The sequence below is a fragment of the Puccinia triticina genome, chromosome 7A (assembly GCF_026914185.1).
Source record: "Puccinia triticina chromosome 7A, complete sequence".
Taxonomy (NCBI): domain Eukaryota; kingdom Fungi; phylum Basidiomycota; class Pucciniomycetes; order Pucciniales; family Pucciniaceae; genus Puccinia; species Puccinia triticina.
In genome coordinates this window covers 6805824-6830670 of record NC_070564.1, presented here as the reverse complement: position 1 = coordinate 6830670, position 24847 = coordinate 6805824, and the positions used below count along the sequence as shown (strand labels likewise).

At 46.5% G+C, this 24847-nt stretch overlaps 3 protein-coding genes across 3 annotated transcripts; 1 reads left to right on the top strand and 2 right to left on the bottom strand.

Annotated features, from left to right (window-relative positions):
* Positions 1 to 6483: 6483 nt before the first annotated feature.
* PtA15_7A763 (uncharacterized protein) lies at positions 6484 to 7891 on the bottom strand (the record flags this gene model as incomplete). Its single annotated transcript, XM_053171404.1, has 6 exons — positions 6484 to 6613; positions 6684 to 6832; positions 6924 to 7019; positions 7095 to 7205; positions 7310 to 7536; positions 7648 to 7891. The coding sequence occupies 6 exons, from the start codon at positions 7889 to 7891 to the stop codon at positions 6484 to 6486; spliced, it is 957 nt and encodes a 318-aa protein (XP_053022589.1).
* Positions 7892 to 9872: 1981 nt separating this feature from the next.
* On the bottom strand, positions 9873 to 11294 carry PtA15_7A762 (uncharacterized protein; the record flags this gene model as incomplete). The annotated part of the gene is made up of 1 exon (XM_053171403.1): positions 9873 to 11294. One exon carries the CDS (start codon positions 11292 to 11294, stop codon positions 9873 to 9875), a length of 1422 nt encoding a protein of 473 aa, XP_053022588.1.
* Positions 11295 to 23075: 11781 nt separating this feature from the next.
* On the top strand, positions 23076 to 23655 carry PtA15_7A761 (uncharacterized protein; the record flags this gene model as incomplete). Its single annotated transcript, XM_053171402.1, has 3 exons — positions 23076 to 23175; positions 23220 to 23412; positions 23511 to 23655. The coding sequence occupies 3 exons, from the start codon at positions 23076 to 23078 to the stop codon at positions 23653 to 23655; spliced, it is 438 nt and encodes a 145-aa protein (XP_053022587.1).
* Between the last annotated feature and the right edge of the window lie 1192 nt (positions 23656 to 24847).

Below are 24847 nucleotides of genomic sequence, written 5' to 3'. Positions count from 1 at the left end.
CCTGTACTCCGCATTGGAAACAGAGTCCTTCCCGCATCATCCGGACCTTCTCGGAGTTGGAGAGTCGTCTGTTTAACGCCAATAGGTACATGGCGTCAGGGTCAATCTTCTGTTTGGTTGGCGCTGTTCCGGTCTCCCCTCAGCTCATTGCCGTGTCAAGCTCTAGTTCCAAGCTAGCAACCTCATTAACAGTTGCAAATGTGGTGCGGGAAAAGATGAGCCCCATCTGGATGTCCCGCTTCAGGCCCTGGCAGTACTGGCTGATCAGGGTGGGGATTTCCCGCCCCGCTGCAGAAGCGTGCTGGATGAAGGAGTAGGTGTAGTCTTCCACGGACCCGGTCTGCTTCAGCACTCGGAGGGCTTGTTCCGCCTTTGTCTTCTTTTCCAGGTCAAAAAACATGGCCCAGAAGGACGCCATGAACTCCACATAGGTCAGGCTGGGCGGGTCCACTGCCGCCTGGTCAAGGAACGGGGCGGCCCATACGCCTGCAGTTCTGGTCATGTACAAGGACACAAATAGGACTGATTTTGCGTTGGTCAGGAACAAGGCTTTGTTCAAGGTGATATAGATGCTTACCTGCCGGGCAAAAGTCTCTGCCGCCGCTCCGCGTTTGCCGTTAAACTTGTTGGGTTGGGAAACCTTGGGGGCCTTGGTTGCGGCTACCTCCGCTCCAGCGGTCGGTGGGGGGAGAGGTGGGTTCTGATTGCGGAGTGCGTCCTCCAACTTGTCCTTGGCCTGGGGGCCTTTTTTCTCCTCTTCATAAGCCTTCTTGGTGATGTTGGCCAGTTGTTGTTGGAGTTTGGCGGGTTTGGAGGCATCCATTGTATTGCCAACACTGGGAAGTTACGTTACCAGTAACAAGTAACGTAACAATAATGTAACGTTTTTCTCATTGTTACCATTACCGTTACTGGTAATGCTGGCTCAATACGTTTTTTTTTTGTGGAAATTGGGATTCCCTCTTGTTACATTATTGGAGCAGGGAATAAAAACATTGTTACAGAAAGGAAATGTAATTGTTACTGGTCAAGAGAAGTAAAAAATGAAATTTTCTTATTTTTTGGTTGAGGTCAAGGGGACTAGAGTGGACAAAGCTTTCCCTGCCTCTGCAAAGTCTCCTGTAAGAGGCACTCCTTCACATAGCCACATGAGGCTGCTGACGGAGCGGGACATAGTGGAAGGGAGCAAGCTACCCCGGCTACTGCTGCACACATCAGAAGCAGCGGAGAAGAGTCTCTCCACTGCACACAAGCTTCCTGAGCAGCCAAGGTACGCACGCGCCATCCGAGATAGTGTTGGATAGGATTTTGAGTTGGCCTTCCACCATTTCAATGGTGTTGTTTTGTGATCCAAATCTCCTTCCTCAAACAAAATTTTGGCCTTCAAGAATGTGTCTATTTTGTCCTCATGCGTAGTTGCCTGTTGTGTCACCTGAGATGTAAAACGTTGGAGAAAATAAAACAACACACTGTTGTTGTGCTGTTGATCTTCCTTTAAAAGGCAGTCAATGACGTCCCTGGCCTCAATTGCTTTCCGGTGACTTTGATATTTAATGTTCCATCTGATGCCGTATCCAGCAATCAACGGCGAAACTTTGAGGTTCAGCTTCTTGTCTGTGCAATCAAAGCTGGTCCGCTGCGCTGCTGATCAAGTGATTTGTTTGATCACAACATCGAGTTTCTGTGTGAGTTCTTGAAGGCAGGTAGTCTTACTGATCGGATTTGGAGATTGTTCCTGATCATCAACTGTCTTACAAGCAACTGATGAGTCATCATCAGAGAGCTTGTCATTGGCATTACCATAATTGCTTTCAGATGCTTCATCAATGTCATGGCCATCGTTGCAGGTTGTTGTGTTGGTATTTGTCGTTGGGCTGGTTTTTGTTTTCTCAGAATCTGGCGCCAGCCTTAAATCAGCCATATTGGGGAGCTGTTCTTTGTCTTCCTCAAGCAGTTTGCCGAGAACCGGAAAGAAACTGAGGACAGACTCCTTTGTTTTTGCAGGAGGTAATGTCTTAAGAGCAAGCGCCACAAGGCCTGCATTGACAATCAATGTGAGCTTGTGACAGAAGCACCTAATGTGCATACTAGATGGCTTCCAAGAGTCTACCAAATAATCTTTCTCGAGCAATGAAGCCATTTCCTTCGCCATTGTGTTATTATTGGATCCTGAGTCCGTGGTTTGTGCAAGCATCTTGGTATAGAGTTCTTGTTTGTTGAGGAGGGTAGCGATTGGCCGCGCTAAGAGGTGGCCATGATGTTTCCACGGTATCATCTTCAAGGTCAGGTGGCGTAAAGTATATTCCCAGTTTGGATTGATGTAAGCGACGGCGGCACTGATGAAATAACCTGTTCCCTTTGGTTGTCCATACATCATGGATCAAAGTAAATCTTGTGTCAAGATTCTTATCAATATTGAGTGGAAATGGATTTTTCAGATCAGCATTCACAAAAAGAACACAGTGGAAAATCAAAGCAAAATGAGGAACGTACCTTCAACTCATCAAAGACATGATTCTTGAGCATCAAGTACAGCTTTTTGAACTCGTCGGCGGACCACCTCCAACTGTAGAGAAATGCCTTGGGATTTGTATACAGAAAGGCAGCTCAAAGATGTTTGTCCTTGATGCGGCTCCACGCCAGAGCCTGTCAAAGCTGCCAAATCATGATGATCTGATTAAGGACGCAGTTGCAAAAAACAACCTTGACTTGGACAAATCCATTCATCGAGGTTTGCTGTAAGTCGCCACCGCCCTGACTTTGTTGAAGATTATGTTTGCTGACAGTTAGTGGTAACTTTGCTCCTTGTGTCTTTGCTTCTTTTTGATTTGGAAAACCGTGACTCTTCTTTTCTGACTGAGTAGAGCCGTCTCAATGCATCTTCAAGTTTATGTTTGATGGCGGATGAGCTCGAGTCCATTGGCTGCACCACTTACACTTGTAGTTGAGTGTGGTATTCGGCTTGTCTCCCTGCTTCCACACAGGGTTGTGAAAGTATGCAAGAACCTTGTTGTAAAAGGTCTCTTTGGTTGTCTTCTTCTCTCTGGGCTGGATGATTGAGCAGTCGGAATCCTGGTTGAAATCATATGCGTTTCCATCTGCCTGCTTAGCCTTGAAACCCCCCCCCCCCGCCAAAAATGAACCAAATATTAGCTGTGTTTCATTTGCTTGTTATTTTTACTGGTTCACACACCGGTCAATCTTTAACGGCCCAAGTTGACTTATCAGGAACCGTGCGCTTTTTGGTTGGTTTCTTGACTCCAGGCTGGGGTGAGGACTGTGACCGGGCTCTCTCACTGCAAGAAAAACTCTAGAAACTGCTTGCAGTTGAGATGCAGCAAGCTTCAATCAAGCTTCAGCTCAAGCTGGAGTCAAGCACCCAAATTCTGTGCTGGTGCACCTTGAGTGTGTACCTTGTTCAGCATCTCAATGCTGAACATGCTGGAGTGCTCATGCATTAGGCTGAGGCAAATGAGCATCCCCTGAGCACCCTTTCATTTTCTTTTATTAAACACTCCATGCACCATTGAATCCAGCCAGAATAACATAAAAAGTGTATGTACACATGAAATGGATATGTACAGATGAAAGAAATATGTACACATGAAAGGGGAATGTCAGGAGGTGTATTAACACATAAAAGGGATATGTACACATGATGAAAGGGGGTATGCATGAAAGGGGTAATTATGCATGAAAGGGGTATGTGCAGTAATGGGTATTTGCACATGAAAGGGATATGTAAACATCAAAGGGGTATGTAAACCTGAATGATAAAAGGGGTACTAAAAGCAACGGTGGGCGAATACACTAACATTATTTGTTAGTGTAGTGTATTCTAGCCAAAACCAGCTAACAATAACAACATTTTCTGTTATATTGTTTTTTGTGTTGCTAACAATACAGGAACTTGCCCAGGAAATAGTGATGGATAACAGCAATAACTGTTATTGTATCCTGTTAGTAGCAATAAAATGCCTGTTATTGTTGTTATTGCTGTTATTTCCTGTTATTGTTATTATGGATACTTGTGTCTGAGATAACAAATAACATGAATTTGGGAGTCAATAAAATGGCTACACTAACAGTTATTGTCCAATAACGTTAGGGTAGTGCAGTGGCCCATTGCTGCTAAAAGGGACCTAAAAAACTCAAAGGGGACATGTAAACATGAAAGGGTCATTAACACATGATGAAAGGGGTATGTACACATTGTGAATGGGATACATGCACATGAAAGGGATATACACACATGAAAGGCGTATGTGCACATAAAGGACTATGTACACATTATGAAAGGGGTGAATGCATCCAAAAGGGATATATGCACATGAAAGGGGTATGTGCATATTAAAGGGGGATTTGCACAGGTATCAGCTGTTGTACTTAGTTTTTTGTACCTTAGACTCACTCTTGCATAAATTAGACAATGTGCATGGGATCACCCAGCGCTTAATTCTTGCATGAGGCACAGCTTGCCTTGAGCTCTTGCATCTCAACTGCAAGCAGTTTCTAGAGTTTTTCTTGCAGTGTCTTCTGTTTGCGCTTGTTTTTTCGCAACATAGTGGACTGGCCTGAATCAGACGAGGGGGCGACTGTTTGTTTTGAACTTTGGGACTGACTTTGACTAAGCTTCTCACAGGCAAGGACAGATGAGGCTTGTGTTGATCGGCAGAGTTGGATATTGGATTGGTCAGATTTGTTCCCGTTTGTCTCTGCATTTAAATCTTGGACATTTGGTCCAGCTTCTGTCATTTGAGAGGTCATTTTCTTGGCTGGGGTGTAGTTGAGGTCGCTTGGGGGAATGGTTTGGTCTTTGGTGGAGAAAACTAGATCCAGCTAGGCCTGGACTTGGCAAGGGTCACACAACAACCACAGCTCCCCCGGTACCCCGGGCCAAGCCCGATAGAGAGCCTAAACAAGCTTTAGGCCGTTACGGCGCGTTACTGGCTGTTACGTTAAAACTGGCCTGGAGAAAAACATCAAGTACACAAGCTAAGTTACGGAGAGCGCCCATACTGAATTGTTACTGAGTAACATAACGGCTGGCAAAGTAATGGAGAATAGTTACATTACAGATTATGCCCCAGTAACGTAATGTAATGTAACTTCCCAGTGTTGGTATTGCTGATACCAAGGGTTGGGTGTGATGTCAGAGCGGGATATTCAAGGTTTCTAAGAGCAGATTTGGTTTTCTGAGAGCAGAGTGCGGGATATTCAAGGTTTTGGAGTCAGGATATTCAAGGTTTTGGAGGCGGAGCATTCTGGTTCTTGTTGGTCTGTTGGGTTCTTAGTCTTTGTCTCCGTGAAGCAGATCCTGCAATATGTTATGGTCTGTTCTATGGAGAGGAAGATAGAGTCTGGATTCTGGGGTTCTGGGGGTTCTGGATCCAAGATGGTAGATTGCAGGATGAGGAAGAGGCTTGGATCTCCAGCCTCTCAAACCTTGAGTATAGTCCGTGACATGTACGTGTAGTCTATGTATATGTGATTCTGCGCTGTGGAGCCCGTGCTACAGCTCATAACATTAAACCAGATGTGGTGGAATCTTACTCTCCTTTGTTCTCTTTTCTCCTTTTCAGTGTTTTTTATCCCATTTTCTTCCTACTTCACTATGCATACCCATAAGTTTATCATCATGTATTTAGACTACTTATGTCTTAAGTGAGCTAGATAAGGAAATTTAGATCATCATTCCTGCTTCCCTTGTCAACATTTGAGCCTCCTCAAGGACTGACCTTGAAAATACTTAAGCCTCCTCAAGTAAGTAACTTGGTCCTCTTCAGACTTTGTCTGCTTCTGGCTAAAGTCAATCTCCTGATGTGGGCCTGCAACTTGGTCCTCAGGGTGGGCCATTTGGCCTATGACCCTATAGGATGGGGTAGTTTTAATGTGGTAAAGAAGTCTGCAGTGACACTGAAAGTGGTCCTCAGGATCCATTTCAAAATTTGCCACTTATTCCCAAGTCCTGCAATTGGAGGCTCACATTTCGCGTGCGGAGCATCTATCCGCAACCTCAGGAAAGGGATGATTCGAGTTTGTGTGTAGCAATCCGCACCAACATCTCCCCAGGGCAGGTATCAAAAACACTTTATTTTTGCCAGAAGTTCTTAGCAAAAAAGCAAACACAACATAACCAAAAAAGTAAATAAAGAGCCTTCATATGAGATAAATAAATAAATTAAGTAGGTGTGATTCTAGAATCCACGAAAAAAGGCAGAGAAAAATAATGCCACCTCGGACAAGACTGCCTCGTTATTTCTTTATCAATGATTGGTTGACTCTTTATTCTTTATCCTTTTTTTGCCGAAAATTGTGGTTTATCAGGAATGCAAGATTTGTCGATGGTGCGAAGGGGAATGTGATTTGAAATGCGCTGGAGTCCTTACCAACCAATAGAAAACAAAGAAATAAGCACGGCAAGGAAGCGATTGCCATCTCAGATCCCAGTTGAGGATCCGAAAGACCGACTCTTCGCATCCTCTAAGCTCCATTGGATTGAGGCTGGTGGGCCTTATTGGCGCTAGATTCTTTCAATGCCAATAGTTGCTTGCTTCTGAATGCCTCATAGTGGATCTGGGCAGTAGTCTCAACCAAGTCTTGTAAGTGCGTTCTAGAAAGTTATATAGCGAGATAAGTTTCAGGTCCATTGGTTGGAAATATAATATCAACTTCTCACACACCGGGTTAAAAAGTTCCTGAGATAGTTGAATTCGCAATGCTGTTCATTTTCAACATTGATGACCCCCCACCTATTCTTCCTGCCTCGAACGGGTTTGCCATCTACGATCACGTTACGCTCGGAGCCGACAACAGCAAAAGGAATCATGTTCTGCACCATGCAACCAAAAATAAGTCAATAAGTCAGTCCAGTCAGAATTCCTTCAAATTTGATGCTTCAATCAACATCAGAGACAACTGACCCTGATGGCTTCGTTTAACTGCAGTTCCTCTGCGTCTTGATCTTCGCTGTCAAAGGGGTACAACCGGATATTGTGGTAATGCAATTCATCTCGAATCTACAGGCGCAGCAAACGGGCTCGATTCAGTTGAGTACCAGCCAAATGGTAACAGTTAGTGCTTCCCACACTGACCCTAACTTTGAATGCCTCACGCTCTTCCAGTGTAAGGCTATCCGACTTGGCAATCACAGGCACAATGTTAACGACCTCGCTAAGCTTCTTCATTACAATGATGTCAATGGGCTATCATTGAAACAAAAGAAACATAATTTTTAGTAAGAAAATTAGCTCATGATAGGATTCCAGTCGTGGCCATACACAGATACCTGGAGGAAACTTAAACTGACCCTCAGCCCATGTCCGGTGGGTGCGATAAAATAGATGCAGCAATGTATGCGAGTGTCTTGGATGTGTTTGTCTCGTTGCGCAGTGAGTTCCTTGCGAAGATAAGCCGAGTGTTGATCTTTGATGTACTTGATGATCGGCTCCCAGCAGCCATCGTTATTGACTAGATCTCCATATCCAGGTGTATCGACGATGTTTAAGCGGAGTTTGACGTTGTTCTCAACAACCACTGCAGCGACAAATGTCAGATACCGTAGATAAGCACGTCAGGACATGATTCCATTGAAGACGATGATATGACCAATATCATAATCGAGGGTGACTAGAAACACCGACTGACCATGGCTGACGGCCTGAATTTCTGTGGTTTGACGAATGGGCTCATCAGCCTCAAGCCGGCCCTTGGAGTCGATCAGATGACTAGCAAAGATAGTATTGATCAGCGAAGATTTCCCGAGACCGGTTTGGCCGACCACCATGGCATTAAACTGGAAACCACGTTTGAGAAGCTTGTGCTCGATTTGACGGGTGATCGAGTCAAAGCCGACATAGGAGTTCAAACGAGTGATTGCCTCATCCGCCATTTTTTATATATTTGAGCTGTCGAGCTGATCGATCGATCAAGCCGAATATAAGGCAACGAAGTAGGTTCGAGGACGGGCTGAGCTGGATGGATAGATGAGTGGTGAAGGGTCGAATGGATTATAGGGGGTTGTGTCATGTGTGCCAACAGCCAACTCGCTTCGTGCGAGTCCGGGAGCCCCTCTTCCGGGAAAGAAAGGAGGCTCCTGTGCCTCTAACTTAACACAAGTCCCCCCTGGTGGGAGCGCTGTGGCTGGCGGCGAAGCCGCCCCTCCCGCAGGGAGGGACTTGTGCATTATCCCAAATTTTACGCGGGAGCAGAAAGTTCATTTGGCTGAGAGGTTTTTAAAAATTTTATAGCTCCTCCCCCAGCCTCTCCACCAATATGCCCTATCTGTACCCTATGCTACTTTTCTTTCTCTACATTTTGGTCTACTCAGATTTTTTCTATCTCAATCTGTTGACCTTTTCAAAAGATCAAAAATGCACAAGTCTTCCAAATGAGGCTCCACTTGTTTGGGACTCCAGGAGTTGTTTTTCTGGCTACAAGATAGATAAGTGGCTCAAATTCCTTGCAAGAACAGAACCTACAGCTCTGTGTATTCAGTTTTTCTATATTGGTTGGGATTTTTAGTGTAGCAGATCCTTTCTGCTCCTGCTTAAATCAAGACATAACTCATAAGCCTCTCCTGCGGAGAGCCCTCCGGGCGGGGTTCCCCGGACCCTCCGTTCAAGAGGCTTAGTTAAGCTAGCCTGTGCCTAAACCAGCGCATCTGACGCTGCGGGCGCTGTACAAACAATTTTATTTCGGTAGACCGTGGAAGGACTGCAAGGTAGTGGGGGCAAATATGTATGTATGTAAAACTGAATCTATGATAGGGATAGATAATCTGTGACTTCCGGAACACGATTACCCCTTCTTCGGCCGTGAGCCTCTCTTCTAGTGATTATACCAACTTACCAAGTCCATGCACTAAAATACAAACACCTGACAGCACTGGAAACAACCTCATTGGTGCGGTTGGGTACCGTTTTCTCTGATTCCGTTCTGATGGCCCGATGGAACTGGAGGACTTCCCGTCGAGTCTGGGAGCCTCCTAGATCTCAATTTACACAACCCAACTCTTAATTTTCAGGATCAAGGAAAATGTTTTCTTAAGCCTGTAGTTTGTTGCTCTCATGTGTGCTGTTCGTGGTTTTGGTAGGTGTCTTAATTTAGGAATTAGAGAGGCATTTAGAGCTCTCTAAATGCCGACGGGAAGTCCTCCACTGGACGACTTCCCGTCGAGTCTGAGAGCCTCCCAGATCTCAATTTACACACCCAAATTCTTAATTTTTGACAAAAAGAGAAGTGTTTTCCCAACCCTACAATTTATTGATTTCATGTGCACTGGTTGATTTTTTGATAGGTGTTTTAATTTAGGATTTAGAGGGGCATCTAGAGCTCTCTAAATGACGACGGGAAGTCATCCACTGATTCAATTAGTCCTAGCATGGCATGTCTGAAGGAAATTGAGCTAAATATGTGTATGTAAGAGGGCTCTGAATCTGGCTGCAGAATGGCCACGAGTCTTGGTGGGTACAGGTGGGTACGATTTTTATTCAACTGCTGCCAATTGAAACTTTTGTGAATTGAAATTGGACGGAGCCATATTTTCAGTCAAAACGATTGATCATGATGGGCAAACTTAACAAATTTTATAACAAACCAAGGGCATGCACAAAACAAATATGCGTATATAATATGAAGCTGAGCTCAAAACTAAATATTTATGTAGAACGACCGAGGGAAACAATATTCGAAACATAGAATCTTTCTGCATGCGGGTTGAACAAAAGACCGGAGATGAATTTTACAACGAGGATTTTCTATTGGATTGTGTGAGAATTGGAAAAAGTGACGGAAGAGAAATGATTCAGAAATAGATAATTGAATGGGTATGGTCTGGTATGGTAGAGAAGCGGGAACGACAAGGGGAAACTCTAGTTTTTGTGAATGGGATGAGCATAAGGTCTCGGTCCATCGATTTTAATAGATCGAAGTTGGCATTCTTGAATCAACAATCTTTGCTCTACTAGTGCTTCGGTTGGAGTAAGATCCCAAGATAAGGGCTCGTCCCTGGTTTCTTCTTCCGTGGGAAGGGGAAGGTCCAATTGACCATAGAGGGCTTCAGCAAAGTTTCTCGGTTTGCGTCGGTAGGTGGTGATGGTTAGAGATTGAAGATTTGTGAGATAGCTCAGAGAATTTCGAACCGCTCTGAGTAAGGGCAGAATGGGGCTCGAATAAGCTTGACAATCGATGGTCTTGAGTGTCTTGGGAAGCATATTTGTCGTAAATAAAAGTGGACTAAACAAATTTCCCTTCAGATGCAAATGTTCTAAAGCCTGAAGATTATTGATGATTGGGTCGACGAACGGTAAACTGAACATTTCGGCGGGAGCAGCAAGTCGGAGAGTTTGCAGATTTCGACAGTTTCTGAAAGCCTCCCGCAATCCTTCAGCTCTTGAATCTTGGTTACCTAGCTGGTCCTCTTCATTTTCGATGTCGTTTAATTCTTGATCCGAGTCCGAGTATATGTTTTCGAATACCAAGGTCAAGACTTTCAGAGAAGAAATTCCCCTGCTGAGTAGACTAGCCAGCGAGTGGCAAGATTGGCTCGGATGCCAGGGTAAGGGAAAATGGCATGTTAGTTGCTTGAGCGTGCTGGGCATCTTCTCTTCATCCACCCCCGGAAAATTGCCGATCGGTCGGTTTGGCGGTTGCGGCGACGGTGCATCTTCGAAGGAGTAAAGTTTGAGCACTTGGAGATTCAAGCAAGAGTATAATAGCTTGAAGACTGATGACAAGGGCATCGATAAAGGTTGATAGATTCTGAGTTCCCTCAAATGCTTAACTTGCGAGAGAGAATCCCAAGATTGGTCAAAAGGCTGTAATCCTTGACCAACTTGGTAAAGAGTAATAGATTCTAGGGGATGGCAAGCATTGAGAGTGCAAATATTCGAGAACACATGATCTCCATCTATCTGAGCTGATATGTTGGCAATTTTCTTGCGTTTGTGGCGGGCTAGGATGGGGGTCGACTGGGTAGAAGCCGAAGAAGATTTGATGGTAGTTGGAAACTTGGATCGTCTATCTATGACAGCTTTGTGCCAAAATTGTGATACAAGAGAAATTAAGGCCCAATGACGGTGAAGGATTTCCAAAAGCCTCGCTTTGTTGACTTGAAATGATGTTTGTACCCTTCCAGATATATGCCATTCTGGTCGAGCTGTATCAATGGACTCTTCGAATGAGACTGAAATCTCCAGAGACTGGAAAATCATGTCCATGATCTCGTGGGGCAAGACCGGCATTGGTTTGGGAGCTTGCCCTACAATAGGGCGATTTCTTTTCTGGATGTCCATTTCCGATTTATCGAAGTGGGCCGTGGGTCTCGTTAGTAATGGTGCGACTGGCCGAATTGCGATGATGTCTTAAGAAAGAAAGCCTACGCGACAAAGGGGGGGAGGAAGTGCTTAAACCACACGCATGCCATCATATGTATTTTGCCATCCTTGCACTTCAACCCTTTAGCCAGATATCCCGCGCGGGATATCCGGTAGACAATCCGGGATATCTGGTAAAGGACCGCAGATCACAGCAGATATCTGCGATTTGAGGGTCCCAAACCCGCGGATCTGGACGGATATACGGATATACGCGGATATTTCTGGATCCCACATTCTTTTAAGGCAATTGGGCGGGCCTGACAATGGGTCACCCCAACCCGGCCGGGTTCACACCGGGTTGGGTTGACTGTTGGGAAATTTGCAATGTTGGCCCAACCCAAATTAAAGACCCACGACCTCGAGCTTAACTAGGCCTGCATAGGCGGGGAGCGGGAGCAAGCAGCAGTGCTGTCATGCCAGTGGTGTCAAAATTCCTGCATGATGAGTTTTTTGATTTGGGCTGAAAACCCTCTATTTTGCCTTTCTCACCCTGTAGCTGCTTTGCTGTTCACATCCACCTAATTTGCCTCACAGACCATGAAGGCCTGCTTCTTGTTGTGGTTTTTGATATCATGTAGTATTTTGATTTCTGCTCATTATTTTTATAATGATTTTTGAAAAACATCAGTCTTTTTCCTGATATGCTTTTTTTGTTGCGTGCAGGATTCTCAATCCGCTTGTCCTAGTGTGTAAAAGGTCAAAATGTGATTTGATAAGAATCATTATAAAGTCACAAGATTATGTACTCCTTCTGAGTTTGGGTTAGATAAACAGGTAGCTCTGTAAGAAAGAAACCCTGAGCAGACATCCTCAAAGTTGTGACAACGGTGGGCCAGCTACGCTAACCCTTGCGTTAGTGTGGCGTAGCGTAGCGGAATTCCGCTAAATTTTAGCGTAGCGTTAGCGGAATTGCGCCTTCTCTGCGCTAACGCTACGCGCAAAGGGTGCGCAGCTAATTTAGCTGTTAGCGTAGCGTTAGCGCAGATGCGCCCAATTGCGCTAACGCTACACACGCAGGGCGCAAAAGAGCGCGCGCTACGGTGCGCCACAGTGCTTTTAGCTGAAAAAAGGCCTTTTTTTCTGCTAAAAGCGCTGTAGCGCAGCGTAGTGAATGTAGCGGCGCGCTAACACTAACAAACAATTGGCGCGCTGTTAGCGCAGCGTAGCGGCGCTAACAGCGCGCTAACGCTACTCAAAATGGGCGGGCGCTTTTTGCCGCTACGCTAACGCTAAGTGGCCCTGTAGCGTAGTGTAGCGTAGCGGCCCACTGTTGGTTGTGAGGAAAGCTTATGATTGCAGTTTGAAGTTTTTGCTCCCACAAAAAGGGTGGAAGCTCATCACTCCAGTTTTTTGTCCTAAGGCACAAAATGCAATATGGTGTTGCAAGCCTGTCTGGGCACTCACCAAAGTTTGGCCAAAAAAAGGCCAAGTGCGCGTGGCCGGCCCTAAAGCCCGCTTGGCCGATCCCCAAACCCGCCTGGCACACTCCCAACCCCCGCTTGGCATATTGCAAAGTGGGCGGGGTTTGGCACAAAGCCCCGCTGGGCCGATTTCAACCAAGGGTGCCACGCACGCCAAGCGCTGTGCTGGCCATCAAGGAGAGAAGTTTCCCTCCTCGATGGTCGGTCTACAAACCGGTCATCGAGAAGGGAAGACTCCCTTCTTGATGATTGATACAAGACTTAGTATCACCCACCGCGAAGGAAGTCTTTCCTCCCCAATGACCAGCCTACAGACCGGCCATTGAGAAGGAAAAGCTCCCTTGCTGATGTCCGATGTGTGATGTCGAGAAGGCAGAACATTTCCCCTCCTTGAGGATACATTGTTCTTGCCTTTCGAGGCAGAGACGAGGGCCGGCGTCTGATGACCGGCGTGTTGCATGCCAGGTCACAGATCCCATCGGCCCAGAGCTTGATCTCGGCCAGGTGGGACTTGGCTGTGTGCCAAGCTCTACCCCCCGCGCAACCTGCCCTATCAAGCCCGCTGGGCACATACCCAACCCCCGGAGGCACTCGGCCAAGCGGGAGTTGGGTATGTGCCCAGACGCGCTTGCAACACCATACATGTATTGTAGGCATATACATTGTATTGTATTTATTTTTGACTAAAAAATGTCTTGGTGTATTTGTATTGCATTGGACACCCAATACAATACAATACATTCCAAAAAAAAATGCATTGACCATGCCAATCCACAAGATATTAGAGCATCTCCACCGTGCGGGACTATCTGAGGGACTAAATCCCAACCTTGGGCTACTGCGGCACGCTTTTAGCTCCCCTCCCAGAGACCTTTTCACGCCGGAAGGTCTCAAGTTTAGCACCTCAAGGGTGTGAAAGGGAATGCCCCATCAAGTTTTCAAGAGCAGGACACACCCCTTGTCAGCGGTGGGTTACTTGGGGGAAGATGCCAATCCACTTGATGGAAGTTTACTGGGATTGACCAGTGGCTCCGAGTTGTAGAGGGGGTTGTATCTGATCCAAAAGTTTACACCCAGCCGTTGATGATTTGAGAAGTTCAGGCTCAAGAATCCAGACAGGGATCTGTTGATTTGAGAGGGTTGAGCAAGCTTGAAGTAGTGATTGGTTGATGTATCTTCAAGCTCAAGAGGAATGAGCAAATAAAATGAATTTATATTATTGTCTCTTCTGAAAATCTAGCAAGCAATAGAGTTCATGGAGTAAAACTTATATATGCTATCTAAAACAGGTGACTAGATATAAGCATATATGAAAGATGCTACTAATAAAATGTTAAAAAGCAGAAATAAAATGAATGTAAGTGCAGTAAAATATGCAGATGGGGAGTAACAAACTATGATAGCCAGTTAAGGGGTAACTGGTTTGAACTAGCCAGCTGACACCCCTCTCAATGGCCAGTGCTGAACCAACATCAATATCCACTCCTCTCAATGGCTGGTACTGGCCGGCCAGCAACATTTTGTCCTTTAGATGGCCAGTACTGTCTGGCCATCAATATGTTGCCCTCTCAACGGCTGGTACCAATTGGCCATTGATCTGTAGTTCTCTCAATGTGCAGTAGTGTCTGGCCATCAATCCAAAACATTGTACTTTCAATGATTGGTACAACTGGTCACCAATGTGTACTCCTCTCAATGTGTTTGCTGAGGGGAGGACACACCTTGGACATTCATATTCATCCTCTCAATGGCTGTTACTGACCAGCCATTGGTATGCATCAATACATAGTTATTGGTATGCATCAATACATAGTCATTGGTATGCATCAATACATAGTCATTGGTATGCATCAATACATAGTCCTCAATGGCCAAAAGTGACCAGCCATTGATATGTTTTCCTCTTGATGGCTGGCACTGACCAGACATCAATATATATTCCTTTTGATTGCCGGTATCTATGAGCCATTGAAATTATGCATTGAGGTGTTTCAATGGCCGGCAATGATATACAGGCTATTGATATGTATTCCTTTCAATGGCCAATATATATGAGCCATTGAGATTATGCAGTGAGGTGGGTTTGGGGGTTGTGTGCAGTAAGGAGTGGAGTATCACAGGCCTCTGGCTGTGTGATATGTGAGCCATAGGGACTATGTGGGGAGTTATACTGTTCTAGATCTGGGACTGGTATAGGGCCCAGATGGGTTTTTCCCAGTTTAGGACCTCCTTTAGGGCCTCTGGTGGAGGGACTTAGTTGGGTTTGGGTAGCTAAATTTGGTATAGTCCCCCAATTTAGGGCCCATGGTGTTTTACTTTTCATTTAGCTGTGAAAGGCCCATCCTGTGATATTGTCACCTCAATGCATGCGCGTACATCAATCAGGGTGACAATTTGCAAAGTGAAAAAAGTCCACTTGCATGCACATGTAAATTTTGAAAAGCAAAACAAAACAAAATTCACCAGACAAGTTTTGTGAAGAGGCCAGGATATCTGGCCAAACACAAGTGGCACCAGAATCCAAAATTGACTTGACTCACACTTTCACCCCATTAAAACAGGTTTTCATCATTTTTTAGCCAAATTCAAAGTGATTCCCGCATCTCCAAGGAAATGGGTTTGTCTGATTTTACTGAAAAATTTCCACATTCCAACATTCTAAAACCAATAATACCCAGTTGAATTTTACTTGAATGTCTTACATGAGGGCCAATAATGTGCATTACAAGAGTTAGAGACCCATTTTTTCGGAGGAATTGAATTCAAGAATTCAATTCTTTCTTAGCTATCCTTCAACATCAGTTCAACAGAAGCAAGTGATAAGTTGGACTTGTATGAAATATTATTTCATAATATTTTTTCCTAGAGTTGTACTTGGAAAACAAAAGAATTCTACACAAAATTGTGTTGACTCCCACATCAATTCTGACAAACTTTTGACTCACTTTTCTATCCACTTTACAATCATTTGTGGATTGTTTCCCTATCCACATCTGACTCATGTCAGACCAAAACTTGCTCAAAATTCAGCTCTGGCACTCCCTGGAGAGTGGGAACAGATCTCCCCTGATGCTTTACCTCAACTGAGTCAACTCAAAATGGCGGAGACATGGCTATTTGATCCATTGGCTTTAAACCAAAGATAAATTTGCTATTATCTTTGGTTTGGAAACAATGGGAGGGCGGAGCTGGATGGAGCTGGGAGGAGCTGTGTCAGAACCGCAGAAAACAAGGTTACCACACGCTTCTGACCAGTATTGCCCAAGTTTTTTTTTTTCATATCCCCCCTAACCCCTAACCCCTAAGACCTGCCCCCCTACCTGCCCCCTATCCCCCAAATGGGGGATGGGTACAGGGAGGATCAAACCAGCAACCTGCCTATTACCTGGTTTGCAGCAGAGCTGCAAACCACCAGGCTATGAAACATTTTCTGCATAGGGCTGTTTGGGAGAATTTATTACCCAGGCCAGCTCCAATCAGCTCCATCCAGCTCTGCCCTTTCATCAGTTCCAAACCAAAGATAATGGCAAATCTATCTTTGGTTTAAAGCCAAAAAATTGGATTGACACAGGCCTGGGTAATAAATTCTCCCAAACAGCCCTATGCAGAAAATGTTTCATAGCCTAGTGGTTTGCAGCTCTGCTGCAAACCAGGTAATAGGATGGTTGCTGGTTCGATCCCCCCTGTCCCCATCCCCCATTTGGGGGATAGGGGGCAGGTTTTAGGGGTTAGGGGTTAGGGGTTAGGGATTAGGGATTAGGGGGGATATAAAAAAAAAAAACTTGGGCAATACTGGTCAGAAGCGTGTGGTAACCTTGTTTTCCGCGGTTCTGACACAGCTCCTCCCAGCTCCATCCAGCTCTGCCCTCCCATTGGTTCCAAACCAAAAAAAATAGCAAATTTATCTTTGGTTCAAAGCCGATGGATCAAATAGCCATGTATCCAGGGACTGTAGCCCAAATAACCACTAATTTGACTCAATTTATTTGATCCAATAAAAATCATTGGCAATGGTTTCAATTTTTTTCATTTTTTATCATTCTTGTTGCATGCCATACTGTGCTTTCCAATTTTCTCTTCTTGGTTGGAACAGTAATGAACATTCTGAGAAATTTGCAAGAAATTAGGCCCGTTTGGAGCCAATATAATCCGGGTGATATATGAGTTTTTTTGTGTGACATCTGATCAGGTCCACCAAAACTTGATCAGATGTCACAAAATTCCAGATTATATTGTGCCACTAGAGGCCAAGGCGGCTTTGCCGCTGCAGGTTTATGCCACAACTCCTGGCTCCCACTGATGCAGTGGGTCAATAGTTCACAAATCTGTCAAACTGGAATTTCATCTTTATGGGCTAAACACACTTTGATGGCTCAGATCCAAACCAAACATATCCCACATGAATGAAACTTGATTTATAATAATGAAACTTTTTCTCTTGAAATGAATGGATGCAGAGACATGAATATTTAAGCTTGTTGTTGCTATGTAGATTTTCAACCCCACAGCCTTAGAGGATCAAGAAAATGGCATTTTTAAACTTCCTGTAGCAGCATCATTTCCCATTGGGTGATTGGTATTTGGGGAAAAAAATACACACAGCATAAATCCTTCTATAATCTTTAGAGGCCAAGGTAGCTTTTCCACTGCAAAAAAAAGTTCAAAAGCCCTTGCTTGTCTCCATTGGAGCATTGGCATGTAGTAAAACTCCCCTCCTATGACCAAAACTACTACACATTAGTTTAACCTCCCATGCAATTAATTTTTTTGGCTTGATGTTTTGGCAATTTCTCCAATATCCAAAGATTGTTCACAGCTCAAATTAGTCTTCAAACTTTTCTCAGATTTATTTCTGCCAATCTTGCCATCAAAGTGTCTCTGGAAGGCCCTTAGCTTTATATCAATTTCAGATTTAGAATTAAACTTTTATCAAGAATGTTCAATCACAAATAAACCCATCCTTGAACCAACTCTGCAACTTAATTTTGACAAGTATTAATGTGACAAGTATCAACCATGAGCATCTTTGTTCAAGCTAACAAGAAACCAAGGTTAATTTCTTACAATGCAATCACTCAAAACAGATACATCGCAATTTGACACAGATTTATAGGAAAGCTGGAGGTCAGGATGGAAGGCTGGTGTGATTACCTTGATTTTGGGTATGATGAACTTTCCATGAAAGCTTTGAATGTGCTTGAAGCTTCATTTTCCTTTGGGCTTGACCTTAGACTTGGCAAATTTTATACTTCCCACCAAAGGGACAAAGATTTCTTTAGCAGGCACTTCACCTTACCACCGACCAACTTCTCATGGTCTTGCTGAATGTTAACTTGTTCAATAAAATTGTCCCTGGCGCGCGCTATGACGATACTCTCCATGGGCGCTCGCTGGACTTCCACCTCAAAGGCTCAAGTGTATGATGACACCCCACAAGCGTGGCATGGACAGGGGCATCCATGGGGCGCCCAAGCTGGTACATACTCCAATCTGGGGATGAGGTCTGGCTTGACAGTTCAGACAAAAAGACAAGGGGGGGCAAACTCCCGTTGCAGTTGAGAATTGCAAGCTGTGTCCCTGCTGACTATGCCAAGGAAGATCTCCGTGCCAACAGTACAATGGGCTATGTGGTATAAACCTCATAACTTCGCGACTTGACGGTCCTAGGAATCAGTTTTATGTCAAAGTCCTTAGTTTTCTTGTGAGCACGTGTGGGTAGAGTGCAATGGAGGAGAACGCGCGCCGCATGAACACATCACATCGCCTCCAACTACCTTCTTGGTTTGTTTGACAGAGTCAGGATGGATCCCAAGCCTCTGTTCACACATCCCTCTGGAGGAGATGAAGATTGAGGAACATTGAAAACCCATGTTTCCCGCCAGAATTCAACTGAAACTGCAGTAGTGCGGTCAGTACAGAGTGCAGCTGAGAAAGCCTGGCCAAGCCGTGTGTTCGACCCTGCACGCAGTCAGTTAATTCTTTTGCCAGGGGCGGCAATCCTTTCCCCCCTTGTTGGACATAAGGCGACGCATGTGGGGCGTCACCCCACTCGCCACATGGGCGTATAGCGAGCGCCCGTGGAGGGTATGGTCACAGCGCACCACTGAGGCATACATACACCGCGGGGCGGTCGAGTCGCCCCAGAAACCATCAGTGGGGCGCCCCCGTGACCCAGCCATCAGGCGGCGACCCTGGTTCGACCCTAGGAGCACCGCCCCACAGGCGCCCCCAAAGACGACCTTGGGACCGTCAGGGAGGTCCCAGGGGCCTCCCAAGTGGGTCGCCCCGAGGCCGCCGCACTCCAAAAGGGCGGACTTGGGTCGCCCCGCCGGTTCGGCCATGGGATGCCCCTGTCCCATGGTCGACGCGTTGGGGGTCGCATAAAAAGGCGATTTGAGGGGCGGCGCAATCGCGCGACAGGGTGGCACCCATGTTGACAAGACTTGGCGACTGCGAGGCCCCAAAGGGGCAGGTTGTGAGCGTCTAGTGAGACGTATCTGGGGCCTCCACCTGAGGGCCCAACCGTTCGGCCATAATCCGCATAACTGACAGGCGAGCTGGACGACGGGGCGGGCGTGCCGGAGGCGTACAACGGTCGGTTCACCTATCGGCCCAATGTGACAGCAGGCGCGGCGCTCAGACGAGCAGGGGACGCTCACTTGGGGGCACGAGGCAGGGCAGAATAGATCCCTGTGGGCTTGTGGTCCCAGTTGGGGCAGGCATCATGGGTCGGCCGCATACAAGATTCATGGGTATTCGGTCTTATTCATTGCATGTTGTTAATAATAACAGAACTGGGGAGCAACAGGCCCCTGGCCGATGCCAGGGGGGGAATGCCCTTTAGAGGTGGGAAAATGAGGGGTAGGGCTCTGCAGAGCATCCTGTTTCATCCTGGGGGTGTAGCAGGATGAAACATGATGGACGTGTTGTCCCAAGAACCTGAGGGCATGTCCTTCCGACATGGCCCAAGGCCGAGCCGGGGCTCGGCCATGAGATGCAGGCCTGAGCAACGTAAGGGAAGCATGGAGGCCCCTGAGGGACAAACCAGCCCTCCCGCCCTTGGGGCGTAGTGGTCTCAAGACTCATGGCTGGCGATCCAACAAATGGCGCGAGGGGGAGGAACCCGGGCCAGTCATTAGGATGCCCAGGCACGCGAGGGTCCCGAGGGCCTCCTGTTGGCGGCTCCGAGACTTGTACCGACCCAGTGTCGGTCATGGGGCGGTGGGGGGGCGGTGGCTCTTGTATGCGCCACGCCGTGGCAATTATGGGTCACAAGGGGCGCCGATTTGGCGTGGCTGTTTTTTCAAAGTTGGTGGCGCCCCACCCCCTCTCGATTGGGTGTAGTTTCCCATGCGGGGTCAATGGGGCGCCACGGTTGCCGCCAATTTGACGCCCCACTTGTCCCGTCGTCATAGCTCTGTTGAATGTTTGGGAGGTGGCGTCAGTTGGGGTGGCTTCGGGCATCGTATTGGGGACGGTGTGGCAGGATGGGTTGCGGTTATGGCGTGGTCTTTGGGTTGCATCGAGCTTGGCGGGGTGGAACGCCTATAAGAAGGGCGGTGAGTTTGAGGTGTGAGTTCCTCAGGCGACTCACGGGCTGTAATTCCAGCTCGGGGGTCGCCTCACCCCCGTCTGCTGTTGCATTTGCACAGTCTGGCGGGGGATATTCGTGGGCCCCCCTTGTGCTTTAGGGCTGGGGGCCTTCCTCCCAACGCTTTTTAACCCTGCTAGACAGGGATGGGCGTTGGGCCACGGTGCGTCAGCTTGCTGCGCTGGGTGGCAGGGAGTGGGGTTTTTTTTTCTCTTGTTTTTGGTTATTTGAATTTTATTTTTAGCTTTTTTTTGTGTGTTGTGCGTGAATTGTGAGGTCAATTAGGTACATACCAAGACAGACTCATTTCCTTTATATCATAAATGTAGTTACAAGAATAAGAAGTAAACTCTAATAAGAAATAAACCTTTAGTTACTCCAAATTTTTCACAATCAACCCTCTTGCCCCATCCCAATTCTGGTTGATTTGATATCCAATCAAGAATCCTTTAGCAAGATGTTTTTGCAAGCTTCTTGTTTCCCCTGATATTGATAGGTATCTGATATCCGTTTGCTTGGCTGCAGGCCAATCCATTCATCCCTTATGTCGATCCGCCATTGTGTGACACTTCCATCGTACATCCGGCTTCCGGAGTCAGCTTCAGACGCTTTTTTCAGTGTCAGCGCAGCGAAATTGCCGCTGCGAAAAAAATGGCCTGCGCAAAGCGCAGCAATTTTTTTCTGCTTTTGCTACAATGTAGCTAACTTAACACAATTCCCTTTGTTTCAGCGGGCAAGCGGCTAGACCTAAAGCACCCGGGCTGTGCGGGCGCCCTCTGAAAGAGGGACTGGTAAATTAGGGGGGCTCACGCTGCAAAAAAGCAATGCTGATTTTGGAGGAGCTATAGGGCAGAATGCTGAGCCATTGGGCAGAAAGATTGTGCTACCATGGCCAATTGTATGTTGGCTTATCTTGTGTACGTGGTGTAGGGAATTTGTTAGTAGCACAAGTATTGGAGTATCATTATGAAGGAGTTATAAATGTAGAGGCGGCTTCGCCACCTACATATTCACCTTACCCCAGCCTATTTTTCCCTGCCTCTAAATTATCCTATCTCAGTTCACACAATTCAATTTTTTTTACAAAAATACAGATTTTTTGACAACATTTATAACTCCTTCATAATGATACTCCAATACTTGTGCTACTAACAAATTCCCTACACCACGTACACAAGATAAGCCAACATACAATTGGCCATGGTAGCACAATCTTTCTGCCCAATGGCTCAGCATTCTGCCCTATAGCTCCTCCAGGCCAGAATACATTTGAGCTTTGATTACCGCCTGATTTTGTTTGAACCATTTCAGCCTTGAGCTCTTGATGTACGCATACATATGAACTATCAACTCTTGAAAAAGAGTCTTGCCGCAGAGGATTGCGGAGAATACACCTGGTCTTGAAAATAAAAGGTACACCATCCACTTGAGTTGACTGACCCTTTGCGGTTGACCTAAACCTTTTGTGAGTAAGCAACACAATCCCGTTATTCTAATGATATGTACTAACCATTTGAAAACATACTACATAAGTGGTTTCCCACTTTTAGGGGAAAATATTGGATACCACAGTAGAAATTAGGCTGAATGCAGGTCCAAGATATACTGCAACCTGCCCCCAAATTGATGTAGCACAATTTGACGCGGCACTTTTGAGAATCCTTCTCCTTCAATTACAAGCCCAACTTCCACAAATGTTGGTGAATTATACCTCCTTAGATCATGATTTCTATCCTGAACAGTCTTCAGAACCATTGAGATTTTTTTTCCACTCTTGACAATATTTTTGAACCAGTTACCGTAACCGGGTGCAGTCCGATCGCTCGAGTGGTCTTTACAATTGCTAGATGAATCAAACGATCTATGACCGCTAGCTTTATCCAGCAAAATTCCAGCGGGATGAGACCTCTGCTAGCCTTTTCCGACAAAACTGCAGCGGTCAAAATAATTTTTGCAACAGGAATTGGAAACAGAGATGCATTCCATATGCAGAGGCAATGAAATGCAAGGGTTCACATGCTTTTCCGGTGAAGGGGAGGGAGCAAATGTGCAGTCAAAATGCAGAGGCAACAGTGTAAATAGACGACCCTTTGTAACACTGAGGTAACGGCCCATCGCGGATCCAGTGAGGACTAAATGTCTCTCACGTAGTGGTCTTGCGGTCAAACCCGGTGCTTTTCGGCAGTTTGTTGCTTAAGGTGGAACAGAACAGGCTTCAACACAGACAGCAGTCCGTCAACTGAAGCAGCAAATGGGCGGTGCCGGTCGTCGCCAGCACTGCTCATCGACACACTGGTGATTGGCACCGGCCAACAAGAGCGCACGAGCTCGGTCGGGCATGTGTAAAAACTCTTGCTGTCCCAAAACTCAATGGAGGAAAAGCGCGACGCAGCTCTCCCAATGGCCGGCACCGTTGGGCTTCCCGGGATGGGCGGTGCCGGCCGTCACCAGCACTGCTCATCGACACCCATCAACAATGTTGTAGTCTGTTACGTAATGTGTCATTACGTTACATCCTACATGTCCAGGGTAAGTCATACTGTCATGACTTACCGTAGACATGGGACTTTCCCATGTTTTTGTGAGAGTGTGACCTTCCAAGACCGTGTTTTAACACGGCCATTACAAACAACCGCGTGTGACCATGGTCCATCCCTTATGTACAGTACTTGTCTTTCTGGCAGGATGGCCGTTGCGGCCTGTTGCGGCGGTGTCCGGACACAGGCCACTGGCCGTCTGGTCACCTTCCTTGCCTCCGCCGCCAGGACCAATTTGATATTGGAACGTATTTATAAAGGGAGCCATCACCCGCCCATCCACTGATCCCAGAACAGCGAATCCTCCACTCAACCGCCGAACCTTATCCATCAAACCACCATCCACCTCAATCCACCACACAAGATGAAGATGTTCATGTTCGTGATGACGGTCGCGTCTCTCATGGGCGCCATCGTCGCACCAGCTGGAACACCCCCAGCAGGCAGACCGAATCCCACCCACAGCTGCCCCGATCCCCAGAACTGTTAGAGACAGACCATGACTACCGTAAGCTCGCCATCTATCGTGGAACCAACTTTTTTCATTGTGCATTGCTAACGATTCCCTGGGCACCTCCTGTAGTTTTGCGCTCCCCAGAGTCAGGTTCCCCGCGAATGGCATTGAGGAGTCTCCCAACAAGTCCACCATCTTTCCTTTTACTCCCAGCCCCTCAGCACGCTTACCTGGCCAGGAGACATCCATTCGATCCAACGGCAACCTCAGCTGAACTATCCCCTTCCTTCCCTCTGCCCCGGCCCCTGTTGTGTTCAAACTGCTTCAACTTCTTAACTTCCTCATGAATACATTATCACTCGGTAGTATGCCAGCTGACGTCGGATGATTATAGTCCCCGCATGAGATCACAAATTTGTAACTCGTCTTTTGCTTACACAGAACTACATCTTTGTTTGGAAGTACACATTTGCCTGTGATCTTTTTTATTTGAACTTCATGGCACACAAGTACCATGGCTGGGCGTGTTCCCCATGAGACTAGCTAAATTAGGCGAGCAGAAACCCGTTATCTGGGCAGGATTTGCTGAGCTCGGAGGTCGAACAAGCTCGATCCAAGCCCGATGCGCCGGGTGGCATACCTCACCGTTTTGTAGATATTTGAAAAGGTTTCTGAGTTGCCATCCGAAACCCCAGATCTTGGAGGATGGAGATTCAAGTCCGCGCCCAAGAGCTCAAAACTGAGGTGCACTTTGGGAAGCCGGGATGAGACACACATCCGTTGTCGCAAATGGATTGACCGGGCTCGGATATCCGAAAAGCTCTACCCGGGCCTGATGCGCCGGGTGACATCCTTTTCATTGTCTGTTGATGTTGCAAAGAATTAACTTCAACAGTACTTTATAATTCTCATTTGCCTCAATTCATCCCTCACTGTCACAATCTGTTGGAATACGGGCCCGGGCCTGGACCCGGAGCAACCAGCCAGGAAACTGGCGCGGCTAGACCGCAAAACAGACCCAGCCGGGAATAAAGGTAAGCCCCTTTTTCCCAAGCCAAAATCCACAGCATTAACAGGTCACAAAGCTAAAAGTGAATCGCCACATCGAACACAAATAGTCCCAGCCAAAGCAACAACCGCACCGGCCCAGCCAAAACCTAAAGACCAGACAAACAGAGCTACAACCTTGTACGTTCCTGAGGAGAGACAAACAAACTTTAACCAAAAGCTGACTGTCTCTTGTTCTCTCATAGAACCCTCGCGGAACGACTCGGCAAAAAGACCAGGGACAAGCTGCTCAGTAGAATCACGGAAGACCCAGACCGCCGTAAGTACTAGAGCAGCTCCCCAAAAGACAAGAAAAAGAAACCAGACCAGCCAAGCTGACTAACAACGACGCCTGTGCAAACAGACAGAAACACAGCGGAAACGTTCCGTCAGGATAAGACGAGATTACTCCAGTAATC